Source organism: Eucalyptus grandis, chromosome 6 (assembly GCF_016545825.1).
Source record: "Eucalyptus grandis isolate ANBG69807.140 chromosome 6, ASM1654582v1, whole genome shotgun sequence".
In the NCBI taxonomy this organism is placed as follows: domain Eukaryota; kingdom Viridiplantae; phylum Streptophyta; class Magnoliopsida; order Myrtales; family Myrtaceae; genus Eucalyptus; species Eucalyptus grandis.
Genome location: NC_052617.1, coordinates 14,771,421 through 14,790,540, shown reverse-complemented (window position 1 = coordinate 14,790,540; position 19,120 = coordinate 14,771,421). Strand labels below are relative to the sequence as shown.

Below are 19,120 nucleotides of genomic sequence, written 5' to 3'. Positions count from 1 at the left end.
CAGGAGACAAACTGAAAATGGTCCGATTTAAGTCTAGCATTTGAATTTGAATGATTGGAAACACGCTAGGAAAGCCAGAGCAAAGAGAAATCAATGTTTCCTGTAACCAAGAGCAAGTTTACTCTTCACGTAATCTCTACCCTGAATACAAGTCTAAGTGACAACAAACCCTCTTAACTTCTGCGACTTTCAGTAAACTTGCCAAAGAGTTATCCACTTTGTTTATTTGAGAGTTAGCATAAGGCTTTACAGGGGCAAGATTGGTGCTACTCCACATTATCTGTGCAGACTTATTGCTACATGATCAAGTGACTTCCTGAAAATTTGCCTCAACCAAAGAGTAACATTACATGCCTATTTAGTAGACCCAGTGGAATATTCCATTCTGAAAACAATCAAAAAGTTCAGTCAAAATAGTCACAGGCACAAGGTGGATACGGTTTAGAATTTAATGCCTTTCATATACATTAGCAAGATGCCCACAAATATACAGATGTCAATACAACAAGGTATTGTTAATACCATATCACCCTTCCGCTGAAGCAACAGGATCAAATAAAGGTTTCAAGAAGTCAAAGCAAGCTGGAAAAAAAAATGGAACTTTACCAATTTCACATGCCTTAATAAAGAGTCAAAAAGTTGATTTGATATCACTGGTGCTACCTCAGCAGGCCTACCTGGCCTCACAACTGGAGAGCATATAGGGGGCATATGAAACTCAACCGCTGAAAATAATACAAAGTCACGTGCCAGAGTTGAAGAAACATTAGAAAAAGAAAAGTGATTGACTGGTCAATGGCTGCTTACCTATACTGCCTTCATCAGGCGAATCGACAGAAGGAGTCATGACTTCCATTTTTATAGCAGCCAACATTGTCTGTGGAAAATATGATTGCGCATGTTTTAATTAAATGTACTTGCAAAAGAGCAAACCCTATAAACTTCACAAGAATAACGATTAATGACCACCTTAAATGATTCAAACGCGTGCAAAAAGTTAAACATCAAAACAAATAAAATGGAAGAGATAGAAACTATATGTTGGTTCAGCTACAAGTATATACATATGCAACTACTTTGAACATGCTGAAGTGCAGGAGTGCGTTGGCATATGCATCACATCTACACAAGAGACTGAAAAGGGGAAAAACTCACGGTGGAACCAATCTTTGCCAGTGCAGACCCATCAGAGGATGCAACAGCCCCTGCATTATCAATGCTAAGCAATGACAGGAGGAATACAACTTGCGTGGGCTTGATGAAGGAGGAAAAAACAAATCACCAGATAAACAAAAAGCTAAACGAACTGACTGAGGGACACAATAGTATCTCTGGCTTTTTCCAGGGTTTTAGCATCGGGCATATGGATTCAGAGACATGCCGCTCATAGTAGTGAACGGGGAAGAGGCGTCTGAAAGCATCGACCTCCATCTCCAACGACCAATCTCCGGCAGCATTCGGCGCCCCCCATTTCTATGGCTATCTACAGATAGTGATTTCCAGCAACGAGAACGGAGATTAAAACTGTGAATTAAAAAGAGCCCATTAAGGGTAATCCCACATATATTGCAAACTCTAAACAAAAATTTGAATTTTACTGATAAAAAAACTAAAATTTGTCCCGACCCACGAGCAAGGTGACAACGACCATCTGGTTTTCTTAAGAAACAACGGTTTTTTTTTCCCTCTGGGCAGCAATTATTCAAGCACACTAGACATATACAGGTGAAAAGCTTCGACGAAGAACTCAGAAGATAATAATGCAATCTCTCAGCACTGCGTACGGTTCAAGAGCAATAAAAACAGGTGGAGATCGTGCACGAGTAAAAGAGTAAAGATGGAGTCTTTCAGAAGAAGCACCAATCTCCGAAGTAACCCGGCTGTTACCTGTAAGCTCGAAGCCCAGCTCCGATGCCTATAGCCACAGAGAAAGGGAGAGAGAGACGTTAGGTTAAGAGCAAGAGCGAGGTCGGCGCGAACAGGGTAAAGAGGCCTCCAGAACAAGAAGACGGCCAAATTCTCTTCTTCTTTTTTTTTTTTCTTTTTTTTCAGAGTAGAAGCCGCAAACAATAGTAAGGCAAAATTTCACGTAAAAGCATGTAGTTGATTATTTTAAATAAGGGAAAAAGCCACGACCGATTAGGGATATATGTGAACGTATGGGCCTTATTTTTAAGAGAAGAAGGGAGCCCTTATTTGAACAAATGGGAGTATTTTCGACTTTTATTTGAAATTTTTCCCGATATGAACTTTTACAAAACATATTCATCAAATTGAAAAGAAAAATTCAACCATAAAAAAGATAGTGCTTTCGTGTCATACACATGTGGACCAAAATGGTGGCGTGGCCGTATTTTTGTTGATTAATTTAATTACTGATGTGGAAAGGAAAGGGTGGAAAAATTTACAATAAGGAAAACTTCCAAGAAATTCATATTCTTCCCTAAAAATAGAAATTTTCAACTAAGGAAAACGATAATTTCAGTTCAAAGGTAGGGAGTGAGAGTAGGAAGCAAAAGCAGGAGCTTCCGTCTCCTCTTCCTTCTCTCTTGCCTCAAATCTCGTAACACAGATTCTCTGTCTCTTTCTCTCGCACCAGAGAAAGCAAGTATTACGGAGCGATCCTAGGTAGATTCTTCCCCCAAATTCGGTACGTCCCTTTCTCTCTCTCTCTCTCTCTACCTTCCCTCCCCTCTCTTCTCCATTTGAAATCTCTCGGATTCGCATGCCTTTCGCCCCCGATTCGGTTCTCATCCTCCCAACCCGTTCTTCGATCTCTTCCCTTTCTTCCCCCCAATCTTCCATTTCTCTTCCCCGATCGATCCGCATTGCATCCCGTCGTGTCGCGTCTGATCGTGCGTGTCTTCTTTCATGGAACGTGAACCCCGTCGCCGAAGTTAGGGCCCGTTTGGTTCAGCTTTCAAAAATGACTTTAGAAAAATGTTAATACGTAAAGAGGTTTCCGAAATGCTATACCGTTTTTAATTTTTTTAGCCTGAAAATTAAACCCAATGTAGATTGGCCGGCGGTTGGACAGGACCGCCAGATCTGGCCGCGGGACCGCCAGATCTGGCCAGATCTGGCCGCCGGACCGCCAGATCGCCGTCGGACCGCCAGATCTGGCCGTCTGAGGCCTGAGGTCGCGACCCAGGCCGATCTAAATCGGGATTCTTTTTCGCCGGGAGGCCGTCGGGTCCATCGCCGATCCTAACGAGCTGCCGCTCCTTCCCACACCTCCAGCTACCGGAGACGACGAGCCTGCTCTCTGCTCCGAGCCGACGGTGCTTGCGATCCTTCCTCGTGACGACGAAACCACTCTCTGTTTTCGCAGGTTCGCTCGGGGTCCCTTACGGCTTCGTCTTGCATCGCCACCGGCAGCCCAAAGTCACTACCGAGACGAGACGAGCCGAGCCGTGTCACAAATCGTCGGCCGAATCACCACCGCGTGCACCTTGCCGAACCGTCACCGCAGCCATGCTTTGCCAGTGAGCACCTTACCGGTCATCCGTCGAGGCGATTCCGATGAAGTCCAAATTTGGCACTTTTATCCTGTGAAGTTAGGTGAAATCTCGTCCGAATTTATTCGTATTTTTGCATGTGATTTTTCGCTCTGAGCAGAATTCCACTTCGATGATCTTTCTTCTTCTTCTTTTTTTCGTGTCTGTGTAACATACAGTATACCCCCTAGGATCTCGGTCTTCATTGGATTATCGGTCATCTGTGTGTGCTCTGCTGCGGAAGCATTCCGAAAACCTCACCACACCAAGTTACAACCTTTTTCTCTTTGAGAGAGACAGGGAGGTCTGGAAGTAATACACTTCCTAAATATGGCCAGAGCATCAGAAGGTGGGTACGATGTGTTCCTGAGTTTCAGCGGAAATGATACTCGTCATGACTTCGTGCGCTTGCTCCGTGACGCCTTGGTAGGAGCCAAGCTCCGTGTATTCTTGGATGAATCTGAAATCAAGGTGGGTGATGAGATTGCTAAGAAAATCCTACAAGCTATCGATGATTCCAAAATCTACATACCCATCATCTCTGAAACTTATCCTGACAGCAAATGGTGTCTTATTGAGCTTGCACACATGATGAACGATGTGTCTCAGGCAGAGAGTAGTAAAAGGATTTTCCCCATCTTTTATAAACTGAAACCTGCAGAAGTTGAAGCTCGGACTCCACGCCCGCAGAATCCTTCCTCTGAAGTCGAACTTAGGGCGTTCAAAGAGGCTCTTGCAAAAGTTGGTGGAATCAAGGGATGGAAGGTCGAGGAGCTACATAGGTAAAACTACATTTAAGATGCCTGCCTAATCTTCTGCTGTTTGTTTTTGTTTTAGGGTTTAAAACATTGCCCTATCAAATCATTTCTTTTCTTCTTCTTTTTTAAATGGAAAATTTTGAAAACTACCTCCAACTACAAGTGCTGCTCCTATAGAACTTTACATCCTCTACTTGAGACATCTACCCTAAAATTTCAGTTGTTATAGGCACTGCTGGCGCTGGGAATTTGTTGTGGGTTTTGGGGTTATATAATTTGTCATCACCAAATTGCAGTGTTCAATGGATGACCTTGAATTTGTCTACATTTTTCCCTATTACGAGTGCTGAAAATCTTTTCCAGGCCTAGCTATAGATGCCGAAATTTGGCTTGGCCACCATGTGGTAGCCACTTGGTAATTTCAGCCTTCGTGTAGACCACCACCATATAGAAAAACGCATCCGGTGAATTGAATTCTACTAAATTAGCCTATACTGATTATTCAGTGTATTCAGATATCGTTTGTAACCATGTGCCATTTGTGGGTATGAATTAAATCTAGTCAACTAATGAAAGTGCTTTTGTGGGCAGCAGCCCAAGAACTACTATCGAGTCGGTCGTCCAAAAGGTTTCGGACGAGCTGCACAAAAACGTGCATCACAGACTGGGTATCCGAATGAGCTTCATGACTTGACACCGTTGGTTGAAGGCCCTTTGAATCAGGCAATAGAGGTACAATTTCTCTTCTTTATCAATATACAATAGACGTGCATGAATGCATGGATTTGAAATTTGATTTGTTTAGATCTCGGCTTGATGCTATAATTTGGTAAAACTGGACAAATTACAAGAAGTAAATGCTATTCTGAAATTTACGCGTAAGTAAATATATTTTCTGATCAATTAGTGTTCCTTCAACATGTTCTTTTTAATTGGAAATGTCGTTTACCTATAGATTAAGTAAGTACACAAATGCAAGTCTCATAAACTGTAATTTTTAAATTCATTTCTTGCTGTATAATTCATTGTTGGACACTATGTGATGTGATGATATTTTTTTTTTTTTTTTAAATTACAGTTTATGTTCCTTCAAAGAAGACCCTGCGGTGTTTTTTTTTTTTAATAGAAATAATTCTATCGACCCCAATTTTTGTGTAACTGTAGGAGTATAAACAATATGTTCCACAAGCGACCTAAAATCTGTTCTTGATTAGGTGATTAGTGAGAAAAGATTAGCATTATCTTAATTGTTCAGTGCTTAAAAACTTATGTGGAATTTCAACGTGGTCCAATTGCAGCGGCATGCTGGGAGAGGGAGTCTAAGCAGAGGAAATATAGAAAGGAGTCCAAGCAGAACTAGTACACAGGGGAGAGGGAGTCTAAGCAGAGGAAATATAGAAAAGAGTCCAAGCGGAGCTAGTACGCAGGAAAAATGGAAGATAGAGGGGATATGCGGCATGAGCATGAACGGCAAGATGAGACTAGGGTTGAACGAAATCGATGGGAATCTAAGCATAGAAAAGGTGGAGGTCGTGAACATGGAGCACAATTGGGAGAGGGAGGAGAAGCTGAAGAGGGAGGAGCAGCAGCAGGAGGAGCAGGAGGAGCAGCAGCGGCAGGAGCAGCAGCAACAGCAGCAGGAGGAGCAGCAGCAGCTGGAGGAGTGGGAGGAGCAGGAGTAGTGCACTTAGCGGCAGGAGTAGCAGCGGGGAAGAGGAGGCGGGGGAAGCAGTGAGAGGAATTGTTCGAGATATGCGTTTGGGACATTCTTGGTGTGCCTCTCTTATGCATTGTGTTTTAACCGTTCGCTGCTTGAGAACAAGGAAACAAGTCAGTAAATAGAAGTAGATGGGTCATGGACCCCGCCTACCTTTCCAGGATGGCAGAACAACAATTTTTTAATTTTTTCACTTTCAAATCTATGTTCCCTTTTGAATCCCTATTCTATAGTATGAGTACTCACGGATATAAGTTCTTGATTCGCCTCTCGATTATTTTTTTTTTTGGTGATACATTTTGGAAATGTGACTTGATTGCAGTGATTTTGACCCTTCGAAACGTGTAGGATCATGAAGAAATTTAATGGATTTCCAACGTCAACACAGAATAATCATTCTTATGAAGGCCGCTGATAGTTAGTATCGGATTCAGGAGTTTGACTTTCACAGCCATCATCTAGCCAGATATATCAGTTTCGTAATGAAGCTTGGGTCTGTCCCTAGATTGAAAATGAGAGCAGACTTTACGAATATTAGGAAGATAAAGGAGATACAGCTTCTCTCTGGCCATGCGAAGAGATTGATTCTCGCTCTATTTGTGCCGGGGTCTTAATCTCATTAGAGAGACTCCACTGCAGATGGCAGCGACCACAGGACGCACGAAATTTCTCGACGGGATACTTGATCAGAAGCCCGAGCTCGCTAAAGAGCAGTTAAATGGTGCTCACAAACTGTGACAAAACTGTTGAGCCGGATATGTGCTGCATTGGCGACCCGTACAGCAGAAGAAGCCTCTTCGCTTTGCGGCTGTGGAAGGGCCAGTCCGGCGTTTTGAGGAGCTGGTTCGAGAGAGGCCGAGGGCAGCACGTGATGGGGTTGTTTACGGGGATTTCATTGCATGAAGCATAATAACTTGAAAAGGGTTTGAAGCTTTTCATGCGGAATCCGGGAGATCACGACGCGAACAATTTCGGTCATAGCATATTGCACCGAACTTTTCTCAGCGAAAGGCACCAATCATACTTTTTTGGACGCTCTTTGCCCAAACCATAAAGAGGAACAGATAAAAGGCGGCAGATTTTAGAGTTGTGGTTGGGATAAATTTGGCCAATCATTTGCCCGTTTAAAAAATATATTTTTGTTGCCTCTTTATACTTTTATAGGTCTAAATATTTGCAGAATTACCATGTCGTCCTAAGTATGACGTTAAAAAAACTTCATCTAGAGGGTACTATTGGATTCGAGACGAGGAAAAAGATACTGTACCAATTGGAGATGCGAGACATGCAGACACCAATATAATAAAATAAGGAACACACTCTGATAGCCCTCATAACGCCCCATAAGATAGGGACAAGCGTTAGGAGGCCCTCGTGGAAAACAAATTCCCCTTCCTTGGTGATGTAACCTTTCATTCGCATCAAGGATCCAAGGGAGCCCCTAATTGAAGGTTTTTCTTGAAAAGGACTGCGTATTCCATTTTTTACCTTTGGTCCTCCATTTACTAATTATTTGGAAATACTATCTATTTGAGTATCAAATGTAACAAGTTGGAAAAAATAAAAAACGATTATTATTAGTCTTGGTGCGTATGATTGTTGTCAAATCGGGCAATCCTTGGAAGTCACTATGAAGTTAAAATTTGTATTAGGACAAGAAAGGGTTATAAAAGTCCTCGACAGATAACAAATAATAATGTACGGCATGACCAATATTAGGAATTTGTTTGATGGCATATTTAATTCGTGGATAGGTTCTAGTTCCAGGAAAGATATGCAAAATGAGTTTAAGAATTATGAGAAAATAGCGATAAAAGATGTTGAGAAAGGTTTAGAAAATTAGAACGTACCACAAACTTTGAAGGTAGGACGGATGACCCAATTAAAGTCGTTGGAAAAAGAATGTCGGTGATCGGAAATGATGAAACTTTTCCATAATTTCCAAAAGTGATGTCAAAATAAACGAAAGGAATGTGAATCCGATTTTTTTTTTTCAATTGGTTTCTATATAGGGTAAAAAAGAGGAAAGCATGATTGATCCAGAAAACCATTATACAACAGACATTGTGGCATATGGGAAACCCAAAGATCAATCATTTTCTATGTAGAATTAAAAAAATTGGGAGAGGCTTAGGGCGCATTTAGCAACTTGTCAAATAGTAACTAATTCTATTCTTTTATTTTTGGAAGTAAATTTAGAACAGAAATCCATTTGATAAATTTTTTATTCCAGGGAATAAATTTCTTTCTAGAATTAGATATGGAAGATAATCAAGGAGTAAAAAAAAATTGCTTCTTTGCTCCCAGGAACAATTTCAAAATCAAGCCACTACAAAAAAAACTTCTTCTTTTCTTCTTGTTCTTCTTTCTTCTCTCTTCTTCTTCTTCTTCTTCTTCTTCTTCTTCTTCTTCTTCTTCTTCTTCTTCCGCCATCGCCGCCGTCCACTCACCGGCGATCGGTTGGGTGAGGTTCGGCAAGCTCCCTGGAGAAGAGCCATGGCTTGGCTTGCCCAAGGCTTGACCTCGTCCATATTTGGTTGGGTGACACTGACCTCGCGGTGACTCAGCGATGTCGAGCCTTGCTGACGGCTGGGCAAGCTCAACCTCACTAGATCTAGAAGAGGCTCCTCGCCCAACTGTGGCACGGTTGACCCTCACCTAGCTGCCGGCAAGGCTTGATCGACGAGGTGCGACCTCGCCGGCCAAAGCTTGAAGAAGAAGAGAAAGAAAAAAAGAAAAGAATAAAGTAACGAAATTATTAAAGAAATAAAAGAAAATGGTTTGGATTAGAAATTGTGAGGACGATGCCAAACGTAATTATAATCCGAAAATATAAATTTTGGACAATTAAGGCCCGAATAATAATCATTCTAGCGAAAAATTGATTTCTGAAAGAAAAATAGATTTTTCTATTTCTATTCTTGGATGAGTTTTTGCATTTATTAACGACACAAACTTTCTATTTTTGAAATATAAATTTGTTTGACAACGACACAAAATTTCTCCCTCTCAGGAGGTAGTGGCGGCCAACGATGAGAACCGACAACGGAGACCGGCATAGGCGACCGCCACCGGAGACAACCGACCCAGCAACGGTGCGCGAGGGAGTAGTGGTGGCGGACAATGAACGATGGCCAATGGCGAGTAATGGGCGACCGGCTAGTAGCAAGGACGAACGATGAGAATGGTTTTATTTCTCAATTCTATTTCATATATAGAAAAGTAAAGAAAATTTACTTGATTTTGTTCCATAATTTATTTCTGAAATAAAAATATATTCTAGAAATAGAAAAATGAAATAGTTTTACTAAACGGATTTCTATTAAAAACAAATCTGGAATATAAAAATAGTTTTGGAACAGAAAGAGAATGGTTATCACACTTGTCCTTACTAAACGCCTTCAAATGGTTAAAAATTATTCTCGGGAATATAATTAAAAAGAATCATTTCGATCATAAATTGTTTCAGGAACAGAATGGTTACTAAACTATAGTATTGGGTCTATAGTATTGTTTCAAAAATCAAATTAGAATTAGATTTTATTTTATTTGATTTCTTGTATTGGGTCTTATTCCTTCTTTAGTTATATATCGATTGTATTATAAATAGGAGCGTATTCTTGTAAAGGACAATTCATTCAATACATAATACAGATTTCTCCCAACTCTCTCCTTTTTCTTTCATTTTGTAACAATCTTGAAGCTCTTCCCGTTGAACTGGCACTTGTCCTAACTATACAGGTACTTTCACCTTCATTTAGATTTTTCTCTTAGATCTCCTTGTTGTGACATGGAAATTTGAAATGCAGATCTCTGGCTGTGTTTTTGCCATGACTTGAGGCCGTTATTTTGTGACCATCTTCATGTCTGGTTTCTAAATTGAAATTCCTTTATGGGCACTGTGATGGTGAAATTTATTTACAAAAGATGTAGGACAATGTCGCGACCTAAATTTCGGGTGTGAACCACCTAAAATTTGGCTAATGGATTGTTAAGCCTAGACTTAACTCAGGCTCTCCCAAGTTCATACCAATTCGCGACTTAAGTTCAAATTTCTTAACATGCAAATGGATTTTATTTAGAAGTCGCCACTAATCAGTTTCCAATAGGTCGATTAGACACTTAAGTAAAATAATGAGAGGATTATTTTACTCCTACAAACCAGAGACTTTGGGTACGAGGATTTGGTTACATTAAACTTCTCTAATGCCCTTTCGGTACAATTTCTTTTTATTTTCAAAAATATTTTTACAAATAGTTTGGATTGATTTTAAATCTATTTCCCTAAAATGTGAGGTGATCATGCGGGTGCACAGACCACCAATTTAACACCCAAGTAAAGCAATAAATAAATTGCAAGACTTACCTCAGGGTAATGAAAGCATTTGCAATGTTAGATCAAAATTCACATCGATAGTCCTAGATATGTTTTCTAATTAACACGCAATTTCTTTTTTGTTTTCACTTATTTAATGAGAATCTAATCTATATGCAATGCAATGCTACTAATCTAACGTGAAATGATAGGACATGACAATATGACCTAACTTTATGACATATATAAAATGCAGTCTATACTAAAGCATGAAATAGATTTATTCTAAAAAAATATATATTTTCCATGAAATTTGAATTTAAAGAAATGCAACAATTAAATATGCAATCTAAATTAACCAAATGACCTATATCTAATGACGAGCAATTTCTAACTAAGCTGAACCTAGCAACAATCACTAGATGACGGGCATTTCATGAACCTAATCCTACATGCGCATGATTTTTTTTTATTATTTCTTTTCATGAAAATTCGTAATTAAAAATCACTAATAATAAAAATCTAACTAAAGTGAGATATTATCTATCTTAAGTTAGGAAAAAGACTAATCTGAAAATCCTATCTTAACTTAGAAATTTATCTCGACATGCAATTTAATTCAAAGATATTATCTAACCTAGATACCATCTAAACACGCGTTCTAATATAATCATAAAAGAATCTAACTATTCTATCATGCAATTCTATCTAGGAAATTTATTGTAATCTACATGATATGCAAATGCAATCTTTTTTGTATTTTCGGGATAAATAAAACAATTAAAAGATAAACACCAAATCATTCAAAATCATCAAAGATATCATACATTGTTCGAATCAGGGAACAATATCCAAATCAGCTTGATTATTTCGATAATAAAATCGATAAATTAATCTTAAACCTTAAAGATCAAGATATCAATTTTATTCCCGCGTGATTAATTATTCCATCTAAAGCCTTATAAATGGAATAAAAAAATCGGTGTGCGGTTGCGAATTAGGAAATATATCCTAATGAATATTATACCTCTTACTCAAAAGGTTTAAATTAGATATCAATCTCATCAATCTAGGAAATATGATGTTTAAATCAAATTAAGATGAGATTTTTTACCTAATTGCCGAATATACTTCTAAATCCGAATTTGTCAATGGATGGCTTGCCAACGGTGATTGCTTCGACTGAGGAACAGTTCTGGATAGTAGCTGGGATGTCGCCGACTGCAAGATACGAATGGCAGCCGTTATTTGCACGCTTGCTAGACTCGCGTCACAAAAACGAGAGATGTGGGCTCCGTGGGAATTGGTTTGCTTGGACTTCACTGGTCAACGTGAATGGTCTGCAAAGAAAAAGAAAGTGATCTTTTTATTTTTTTTATTTGCTCTTTATGTGCTGCCCCCCCAACACTTTTTCTTCGTTGGTGGACTTCATGCTTGCAAACGATTGGCCGCAAAAACATGACGTGGTATTCATGCTGAACGGGAGATGGTAGCCTTGTTGCACCTCGGCGAAATCTGCGAAGAATGAGTACAAACGAAGCGGCCAAATTCAAGCGTCCCTAGGATGTGCTGGTTCGTGGTATCGAGCGCAACCACAAGCGAGGACTGCTGTGACGGTTTGCTTGGGTTGCTGTGTTCATCGGAAAAACCTGCGAAAATTCAACCAAGAATACAAAACCGGCGTTGGCTGCTCACGGAACACGGGTGAGGCGATTGCTGGACGAGCTGGACGTCTCTAGTTGTTGACTTCAATGCGATTTGCTACGTGGTTTTTGCTGAGGAGCTTGCGGGCTTCTTCGCTCGATCTGCGGAATTGGCGTCGAGAAGGGCTCCGGAGTTCTCTGGGATGTTGAGGTGTCACGGGGATTGAGCGGACCTTGTGTCACAGCTTGCAGAGGGTGCAACAACGGATGAGGTGTCGAGGAAGAAGTGGTGTGAACCTTCTCTCTATTGCTCTCTCTCCCCGTAAGAGCTGCGAAAGCACTCTCTTTGCTCTGCTCTGAACACACCCTCTCTCCAAGTGAAGCTCTGAATTATGGCCGCTCTCTCCTTTTCTTTTTCTCCTCTCGCCTATCGTCTCTCAATATGTTGTGGCCGTATATATCCTGAAGAGCCGCCTCATTGTGGCCGTGTGTATCAATTGTTGGTGGCCCCCTTCTAAACCCTAGCGAATTAACCTATTTATAGGCCACGAATTAAGGTTTTCTAATTTTCCAAAATTATATCCACGAAGATTTCTATTCTAAACGCAATATTTGCTTTTGAATTGAAATCTCACAAAGGTAAATCCGTAAAATCTCCCCGAGGATACGGATTCATTAATTTAAAAGTTTCGAACCATCAATTCGAACCCACCTGTCACCGGCTTAATGTAAATGCAAATTCAAAATAAATGCACATAAAACTATATGCTATGCAATTAACTATTTTTTCTGGGATAAAATTAACCCCTAATTTTTAATGTGATTAATGATTAAACGGGTCGCCAAAATTTAGGTGTCAACAAACAAATAAGCTTTTTAAGTAAAGAAACGTAGCTTTTGCTGAAAAAGGTTGCCCATATATCTTTTGGCTTTCAAATGATGCTATGTGAGAAATATATCAAGATCATCATTCGATTCGTGAAATAAATGACTGACATATTCTTGCATGGAGTTGTCTTAAGGCTGCATTCACTTTCAAATGCCGTGCATTTGTCGTGTATCCTGCAGCTGTCTCATCCCCCATATTGTCGACCTTTTCTTCAATCAAGACCATGGCAATTGATTTCAGCTGAAACAAAGTAATGATAGTATACATGTTTCAGACTGTCAAAAGTGTCTCACAGGCTTATGTTGATGCAGTTCTTGATCTGGCTTGACATTTTATCACCAATTTCATTCAACCTTTTCTTCATGCAGTTTTTGATGCAGTTCTTGATCTGGCTTATGCTGTGTCCTCCCTATGTTGTCGACCTTTTCTTCAAACCAGACTATGGCAATTGACTTCGGTTGAAATAAAGATATGATCGTATCCATGTTTCAGACAGTCAAAGGCAGGCTTATGTTGATGCAGTTCTTGATCTGGCTTCACATTTTAAAATTGTTCTCAAACCACAAGAACATAACCACAATCAAAAGGCGCCAGCAGCAAATTCAATTCAGGCATAATCAGAAGGAAAAACGCGCCGCGTTGACGAATCGACACTACACGATTCGCAAAACCCCCTCCCCCCCAAGCCACAGCCATTAGCCCGACAATTACCAAATGAATTCGAGCCATGAATCTACTCCAGATCGTATCCAACCCAAATTAAATTAACCCCAAGAAAACACGAGTAAACAGTGTAGCTTGACCCGCAGAAACCACCGCCTCCGACCAAATCCGTAACGGACTAACAGATGAACAAATTTGAGGAATTCCTCTCTGCACAACCGACCCAGGCGACAAATTGTTTTTGAAAATAAGAAAGAGAATGTAACGAAAACGCATTCAGGTAATCTAGCATAGTGAAGTCTCTAGATCCATTTAATCTCTCTCACACACCTCATTTCGATTTCTAATCGATCCATTAAAAGCTGATTAGGTTTCATGGTGGTGCTCAGCCTTGATTGATGGTGCGGCAAGGATGGGTGGTCTCGACGTGATGTGACTCCCGTCCGTGGGGTGGTGCTCGTGTGGCTCTCGGTGAATCCAAGTCAACAATTGAATCTCTCTGTGAAGCTTCATTGAGTTTGCCCATGGCCAGCAAAGCACCCAAAGTACAACTTCCCCCCCTACCCTGGGGAATTTCTCACGCCACCATGCCGAGCAGATTGCTCGATATGGCACACTCAAAGAGAAGAGCATCAGAAGTTCAGTACGATGTGTTCTTGAGTTTTAATGGGGCGGATACTCGTTCTGACTTCACGGTCTTCCTCAATAGAGCCTTGAATAATGCCGGAATCCGCGTATTCATGGACGAAGATGCAATCAAGGTGGGTGATAAGATTGGTGAGACAATTCTACAGGCTATCGACAACTCCGAAATCTACATACCCATCATCTCTCAAACTTATCTTGATTGCAAATGGTGTCTCATTGAGCTTGAACGCATGATGAACAATGTGTCTCAATCAGAGGCTAGAAAAAAGATTTTTCCCATCTTTTATAAAGTGAGACCGGGGATGTTAAGCATCGGACTCCACGCTCAAAGAATCTTTCCTCTAAAGTCGAACTTGGGGCGTTCAAAGAGGCTCTTGCAAAGGTTGGTAAAATCAAGGGATGGAAGGTCAAGGAGTGACGAAGGTAAAACTACCTTTAAGATGCTGCCTAATTCTTCTTCTTCTTCTTTTTGTGTTTTTTTAGTTTTTCGTTTTAGGGGATAAAACATTCCCTATCAAATCATTTATTTTCTCCTTTTTTAAAATGCAAAATTTTGAAAACTACCTCCAACTGCAAGTGCTGCTCCTATTGAACTTTACATCCTCTACTTGAGACATCTTCCCTAATATTTCAGTCGCTCGGGAATTTGTCATGGGTTTTGGGGTCATTCAATCTGTCATCACCAAATTGCAGTGTTCAATGGATGACCTTGAATTTGTCTACATTTTCTCGGTTCCTGATTCTCCCTATTACGAGTGCTGAAAATCTTTTCCAGGCTTAGCTATAGATGCCGAAATTGCTTGGGCATTATGTGGTAGCCACTTGGTAATTTCAGCGGTCATGTAAACCACCACCTATAGAAAAACACATCCAATGAACCGAATTCTACTAAATTAGCCTATACTTGTTATTCGGTGTATTTAAATATCCTTTGTAACCACGCGTGATGCATGAGTATGAATTAAATCTAGTGAACAAATGAAAGTGCTTTTGTGTATGGTAGCCAAGTAGAAATTGTTGATTTGGAAAGGTTTTGGAGGAGTTGGGCAGAAAAATGAGTCACTGACTAAGTATCTGATTGAGCTCGATGACTTGACACAATTACTTAAAGACTCTTTGAATCACGCAACGGGGGTACGATATCTTCTTCTATGTCAATATACAATAGACACGCGTGATGCTATAATTTGGTAAAACTACATAAATTGCAAGAAGTTAAATACTATTCTGAAATTTATGTGGACAAAAATAGATTTTTTAATCAATTAGTGTTCCTTCAACATGTTTTTTTTTCTTTTTAATTTGAAATGTTGTTTCCTATATATTAAATAAGCACACAAATGTAAGTATCATGAATTGTAAGTTTGAAATTCATTTCTCGCTGTACAATTCATTGTTGGACATTATGTGATGTGATAATTGTTCTTTTAAATATATATAGTAATAGCCCTCTTGAACGTTCACATTATTGCGTAATAGCCCGTAGATTTTGTAAAAGGTACAGTTTGCTCCCAGCTTCTCCAGCGTACTCTAATTCCATTTTAGAAAATTTTCCCACCAAAAAATGTGATTTATTTGCCCAATTGCCCTACAAATAGAGACTGAAGTTTTAAATATTGACATGGATTAAGTTGACGGTTTCTCGAATAGTGTATGAAATTTTACTTACCATACCACCTTGACTACAATTTTTTGTTGTTAGATACAAAATGATCTTATAAGCAACACTTGTCTACATGTGGATAAAGCCTTATAAGAAGCACGTAGATGTGGTAGTTTATGTGTGCGAATAGGAATTAGTCAAGCTAAATGTTATCACTATACTATTTAAAAAAAGAGGAATTTTTCTTTTTTTCTAAACTCCATTGACCCCATGTCTCGAGTATCTGCAGCATAGTATAAAGAAAATGTTTCACAAGCGACCTATTCTATACTTGATTAGATGATTAGAAGATCAGCATTATTTTAATTGTGTAGTTCTTAAAACTAATGTGGAATTTTAACGTGGTCAAGTGCAGGAGGATATGGGAGGGAGAGAGGGGAGTGAAAGCAGAAGAAGTATGGAGTTGATACGCGTGGAGAGAACGACGAGTACGTGAAGCGAGGGACGAGTGGGAGGGAGGTCTGGAAATACGAGAAGTGCGTGCGGGGAGGAGTGGAGGAGTAGAGAAACGAGCGTAGGCAAAGAAAGGGAGGAGGTTCGGAAATACAAGGAAGGGCATGCAGGAGGAGCGAGGAGGAGGAGGAGGAGGAGGAGGAGAGGGAGGAATCTAGGCAAAGGACGGGAGGAGGAGTCGTGGAAGAGAGAGAGAGAGTAGGCAGAGAAAGGGAGGACGGTCGGAAGTAGATGGACTACGTGCGAGAGGGGAGGAGTAGAGGGACAAGTGTAGTAGGCAGAGAAAGGGAGCACGGGAAGTACATGGAGTACATGCAGGACGCGCATGTTAATTATTGCACAGTGTATATAATCTTCAATTTAGTGAGAAAGGGTATATTTATGTCCAATGTATGGATTAATGTTCACAAGTATCAATCCAAAAGATTTTTTTTTTTTTAAACATGGGGAAAGCTTTTGGGGAAATGTAAATAATCAAGCATGTCATAAAGTCTAGATTTGGGTACTTTTACATAATGGTAATATTATGTAAGGCTGGAACTGAATAAGGTCTCATGTTTTCCCTAACATATCATCTAGCAATCAGCTTATCCATTTGCCTTGAAGTAACTCGAGGTAGGATTACGTGATGGGCTCACACATGTATGCCCATCCGAAATAATAACTCTAGCTATCGTTCTTGAAATAGACTAATGCAGCTTAAGTGCCTTTTCAGGGCCTTCTTGACCATCGCAATGGGTTTTACCTTTTATAGTTTCTAAATTCAAGACGCTAACCTCATATTGGGCCGTTTCAAGCTGAGAGGAGTTTTCCCAGTCCAAGTTTACTCGAGCTCATGAATCATTTTGCTGAAATGCGTCAGAGCTAGAGCGATGAACTTCAACTGAGCTCGAGTCGGTTATCCAATGGGCCAGGACTTTTCCAGTTCGGTTGAGTTTGCTCCAGTAGTAAACTGGGTAGAGTGACTCAAGTCGGTTCGATTACACTTTGGACTAAAAAATCCATGGTTTAAGACTCAATCCCAATTCTAACCTGAATTTTTATTTTTATTTTTGTTTAAAAATACCCTTAACTTTAGACTAGCCCCAATTATGCTTGAGTTTCAAATTTATCCCCGTCGACATGCCATCAGGTAGCCAATAATTATCCGGCGTGACATCCACATGAATCTATAGACATGGAACTCCGGTATCACATCATACAACCTAAAAAATAAAATAAAGAAAGATGCAGCCATGGTTGATCAAGCTCCTAAGTTCGCAACCATGGCAACTTGAACTTCAAATCAAAATTGGGTTTAGTCTTCAAACCAACTGAGCAGAGCACACGAGCGGCCCCATTGCGAGCTTGAAGTGCGAAGCTCAGCTGCCATGGCCGCATCTCTCTTAGCTCTTCTTCTTCTTCTTTACATTGTCGACGTGGCAACAAAATTTAATGTCAACAGCTTCGTGTGGATGCCATGTGAGATAACTATCGGTTACTTGGATGGCATGTTAATAGGGGACATATTTGAGGCTTGAGTGAAACTAGGTTTTTTTTTTTAAAAAAAAAGTTCAAAGTAAATTGAGACTAGATTAAAAATTAAGAATTTTTAGAGTATTAAACCTATGAACAAACCCCTCTAAGGCTGCATATTTGAGACTCGAGTGAAGTTGAGGGTTTTTTTTTTTGCAAAAAAAAAAGTAGTTTGGAGTAGAAATGGGACTAGATTTTTTTGGTCAGATTAAAAGTTAAGAAATGGGACTAGATTAAAAGTTAAGAATTTTTAGGGTATTAGACCTATGAATAAATCCCTCTAAGGCTGTGTTTGGTTCAATTTTTCCAAAAGCTTTGGACCTCTAAAGCCTCTTGGTGAAAATTAGGAGTGTTTGGCAAATGTTTTTAGACTCATTTGGCCAAATGATGCCTTAGCAACGCTGGCACGTCTTGAGCTTTCAACATTTTCAGAAGGATAAATCTAAGGTTAATGAATTTTTCTTTCAAAGTGCCCCCACTTATATTTCACTATTTCAGTCTTCCCCTCTTATTGTTCATCTTCAACCTAGGAGATGGATGAACGTTGGCATTGCCTCCTTTGGTGCCACAAAAGAGAGACATTTGGGCGATGAAAACTTCGACATGGAGTTGGCAGCCGGGAAAGAGATTGTGGGAGTTCATTCCATTCACTCAATCCCATGGAGAGGGTTTTAGTTTTAGTTCGCCTAAAACTCTAATTGTAGATTAGTGTCGCGACCTCTTATTTTCCGGCGCGCAATCGGGTACGAGCCTAAGGAGGCTAATGGCTCGGCTGAAATTTGTTATGCCCGGACTCTCCCAAGTCCACCAATTCACGACTTTAATAATCTAAATTTTTAACCTGTAAATTAATTTTAAAATGGAGTCGCCACTAATCGGTTTGGGGTGAGTCAATTAGAAACAGCGAAGTATCGAGAGAAATACTCGCTCTCTGTGACCGAGAGAAATTAGGATCGGGGACTTGATTACACTAGTTAATCACTAATGCCCTTTCGGTACCTAATCTTGTTTAAACCCTAAGGCTTTTGGATTTTGAGAGATTTTCCTTGCATTTTTGGGAGGAAAAACATTTTTGAGTATTTTTCTCATTTTTGGACAAAAGGGATTTTTTGGTATTTTTGGAAAAATACAAGTCTTTTGGCTTTTTCTGAATTTTTGGCTTTTTCATGAATTTTTGGCTTTTTTGGATTTTTGGATTTTGGCTTTTTTGGATTTTAAAAAAAAATTTAATATTTTTCAAAATATTTTTGGAAAATAAATTATTTTTGATTTTCTCGATTTTTAGAAAATAAAACATTTTTCAACATTTTTAATATTTTCGATTTTCTGGAAATTAAAAAAATTTAATATTTTTGAAAA

General features: G+C 39.7%; 2 protein-coding genes and 1 pseudogene across 2 annotated transcripts; 2 read left to right on the top strand and 1 right to left on the bottom strand.

Annotated features, from left to right (window-relative positions):
• Nucleotides 1-358: 358 nt before the first annotated feature.
• LOC120294337 lies at nucleotides 359-1,651 on the bottom strand (annotated as a pseudogene).
• A 1,799-nt stretch (nucleotides 1,652-3,450) lies between these two features.
• LOC120294336 (toll/interleukin-1 receptor-like protein) lies at nucleotides 3,451-4,283 on the top strand. The gene is made up of 2 exons (XM_039314380.1): nucleotides 3,451-3,561; nucleotides 3,798-4,283. Exon 2 carries the CDS (start codon nucleotides 3,828-3,830, stop codon nucleotides 4,281-4,283), a length of 456 nt encoding a protein of 151 aa, XP_039170314.1. The 5' UTR covers nucleotides 3,451-3,561; nucleotides 3,798-3,827.
• A 9,786-nt stretch (nucleotides 4,284-14,069) lies between these two features.
• LOC120294335 (TMV resistance protein N-like) lies at nucleotides 14,070-14,892 on the top strand. Its single transcript, XM_039314379.1, has 2 exons — nucleotides 14,070-14,553; nucleotides 14,765-14,892. Exons 1-2 carry the CDS (start codon nucleotides 14,070-14,072, stop codon nucleotides 14,890-14,892), a joined length of 612 nt encoding a protein of 203 aa, XP_039170313.1.
• Nucleotides 14,893-19,120: the final 4,228 nt, after the last annotated feature.

What these genes read in the sequence shown, in the direction of transcription:
- LOC120294336 (XM_039314380.1), top strand. Translation starts at nt 3,828, where the DNA reads ATGGCCAGAGCATCAGAAGGTGGGTACGATGTGTTCCTGAGTTTCAGC.
- LOC120294335 (XM_039314379.1), top strand. Translation starts at nt 14,070, where the DNA reads ATGCCGAGCAGATTGCTCGATATGGCACACTCAAAGAGAAGAGCATCA. An exon ending in AAGGTCAAGGAGTGACGAAG is followed by an intron (nt 14,554 to 14,764) that starts GTAAAACTACCT and finishes CTAATATTTCAG; the next exon opens with TCGCTCGGGAATTTGTCATG.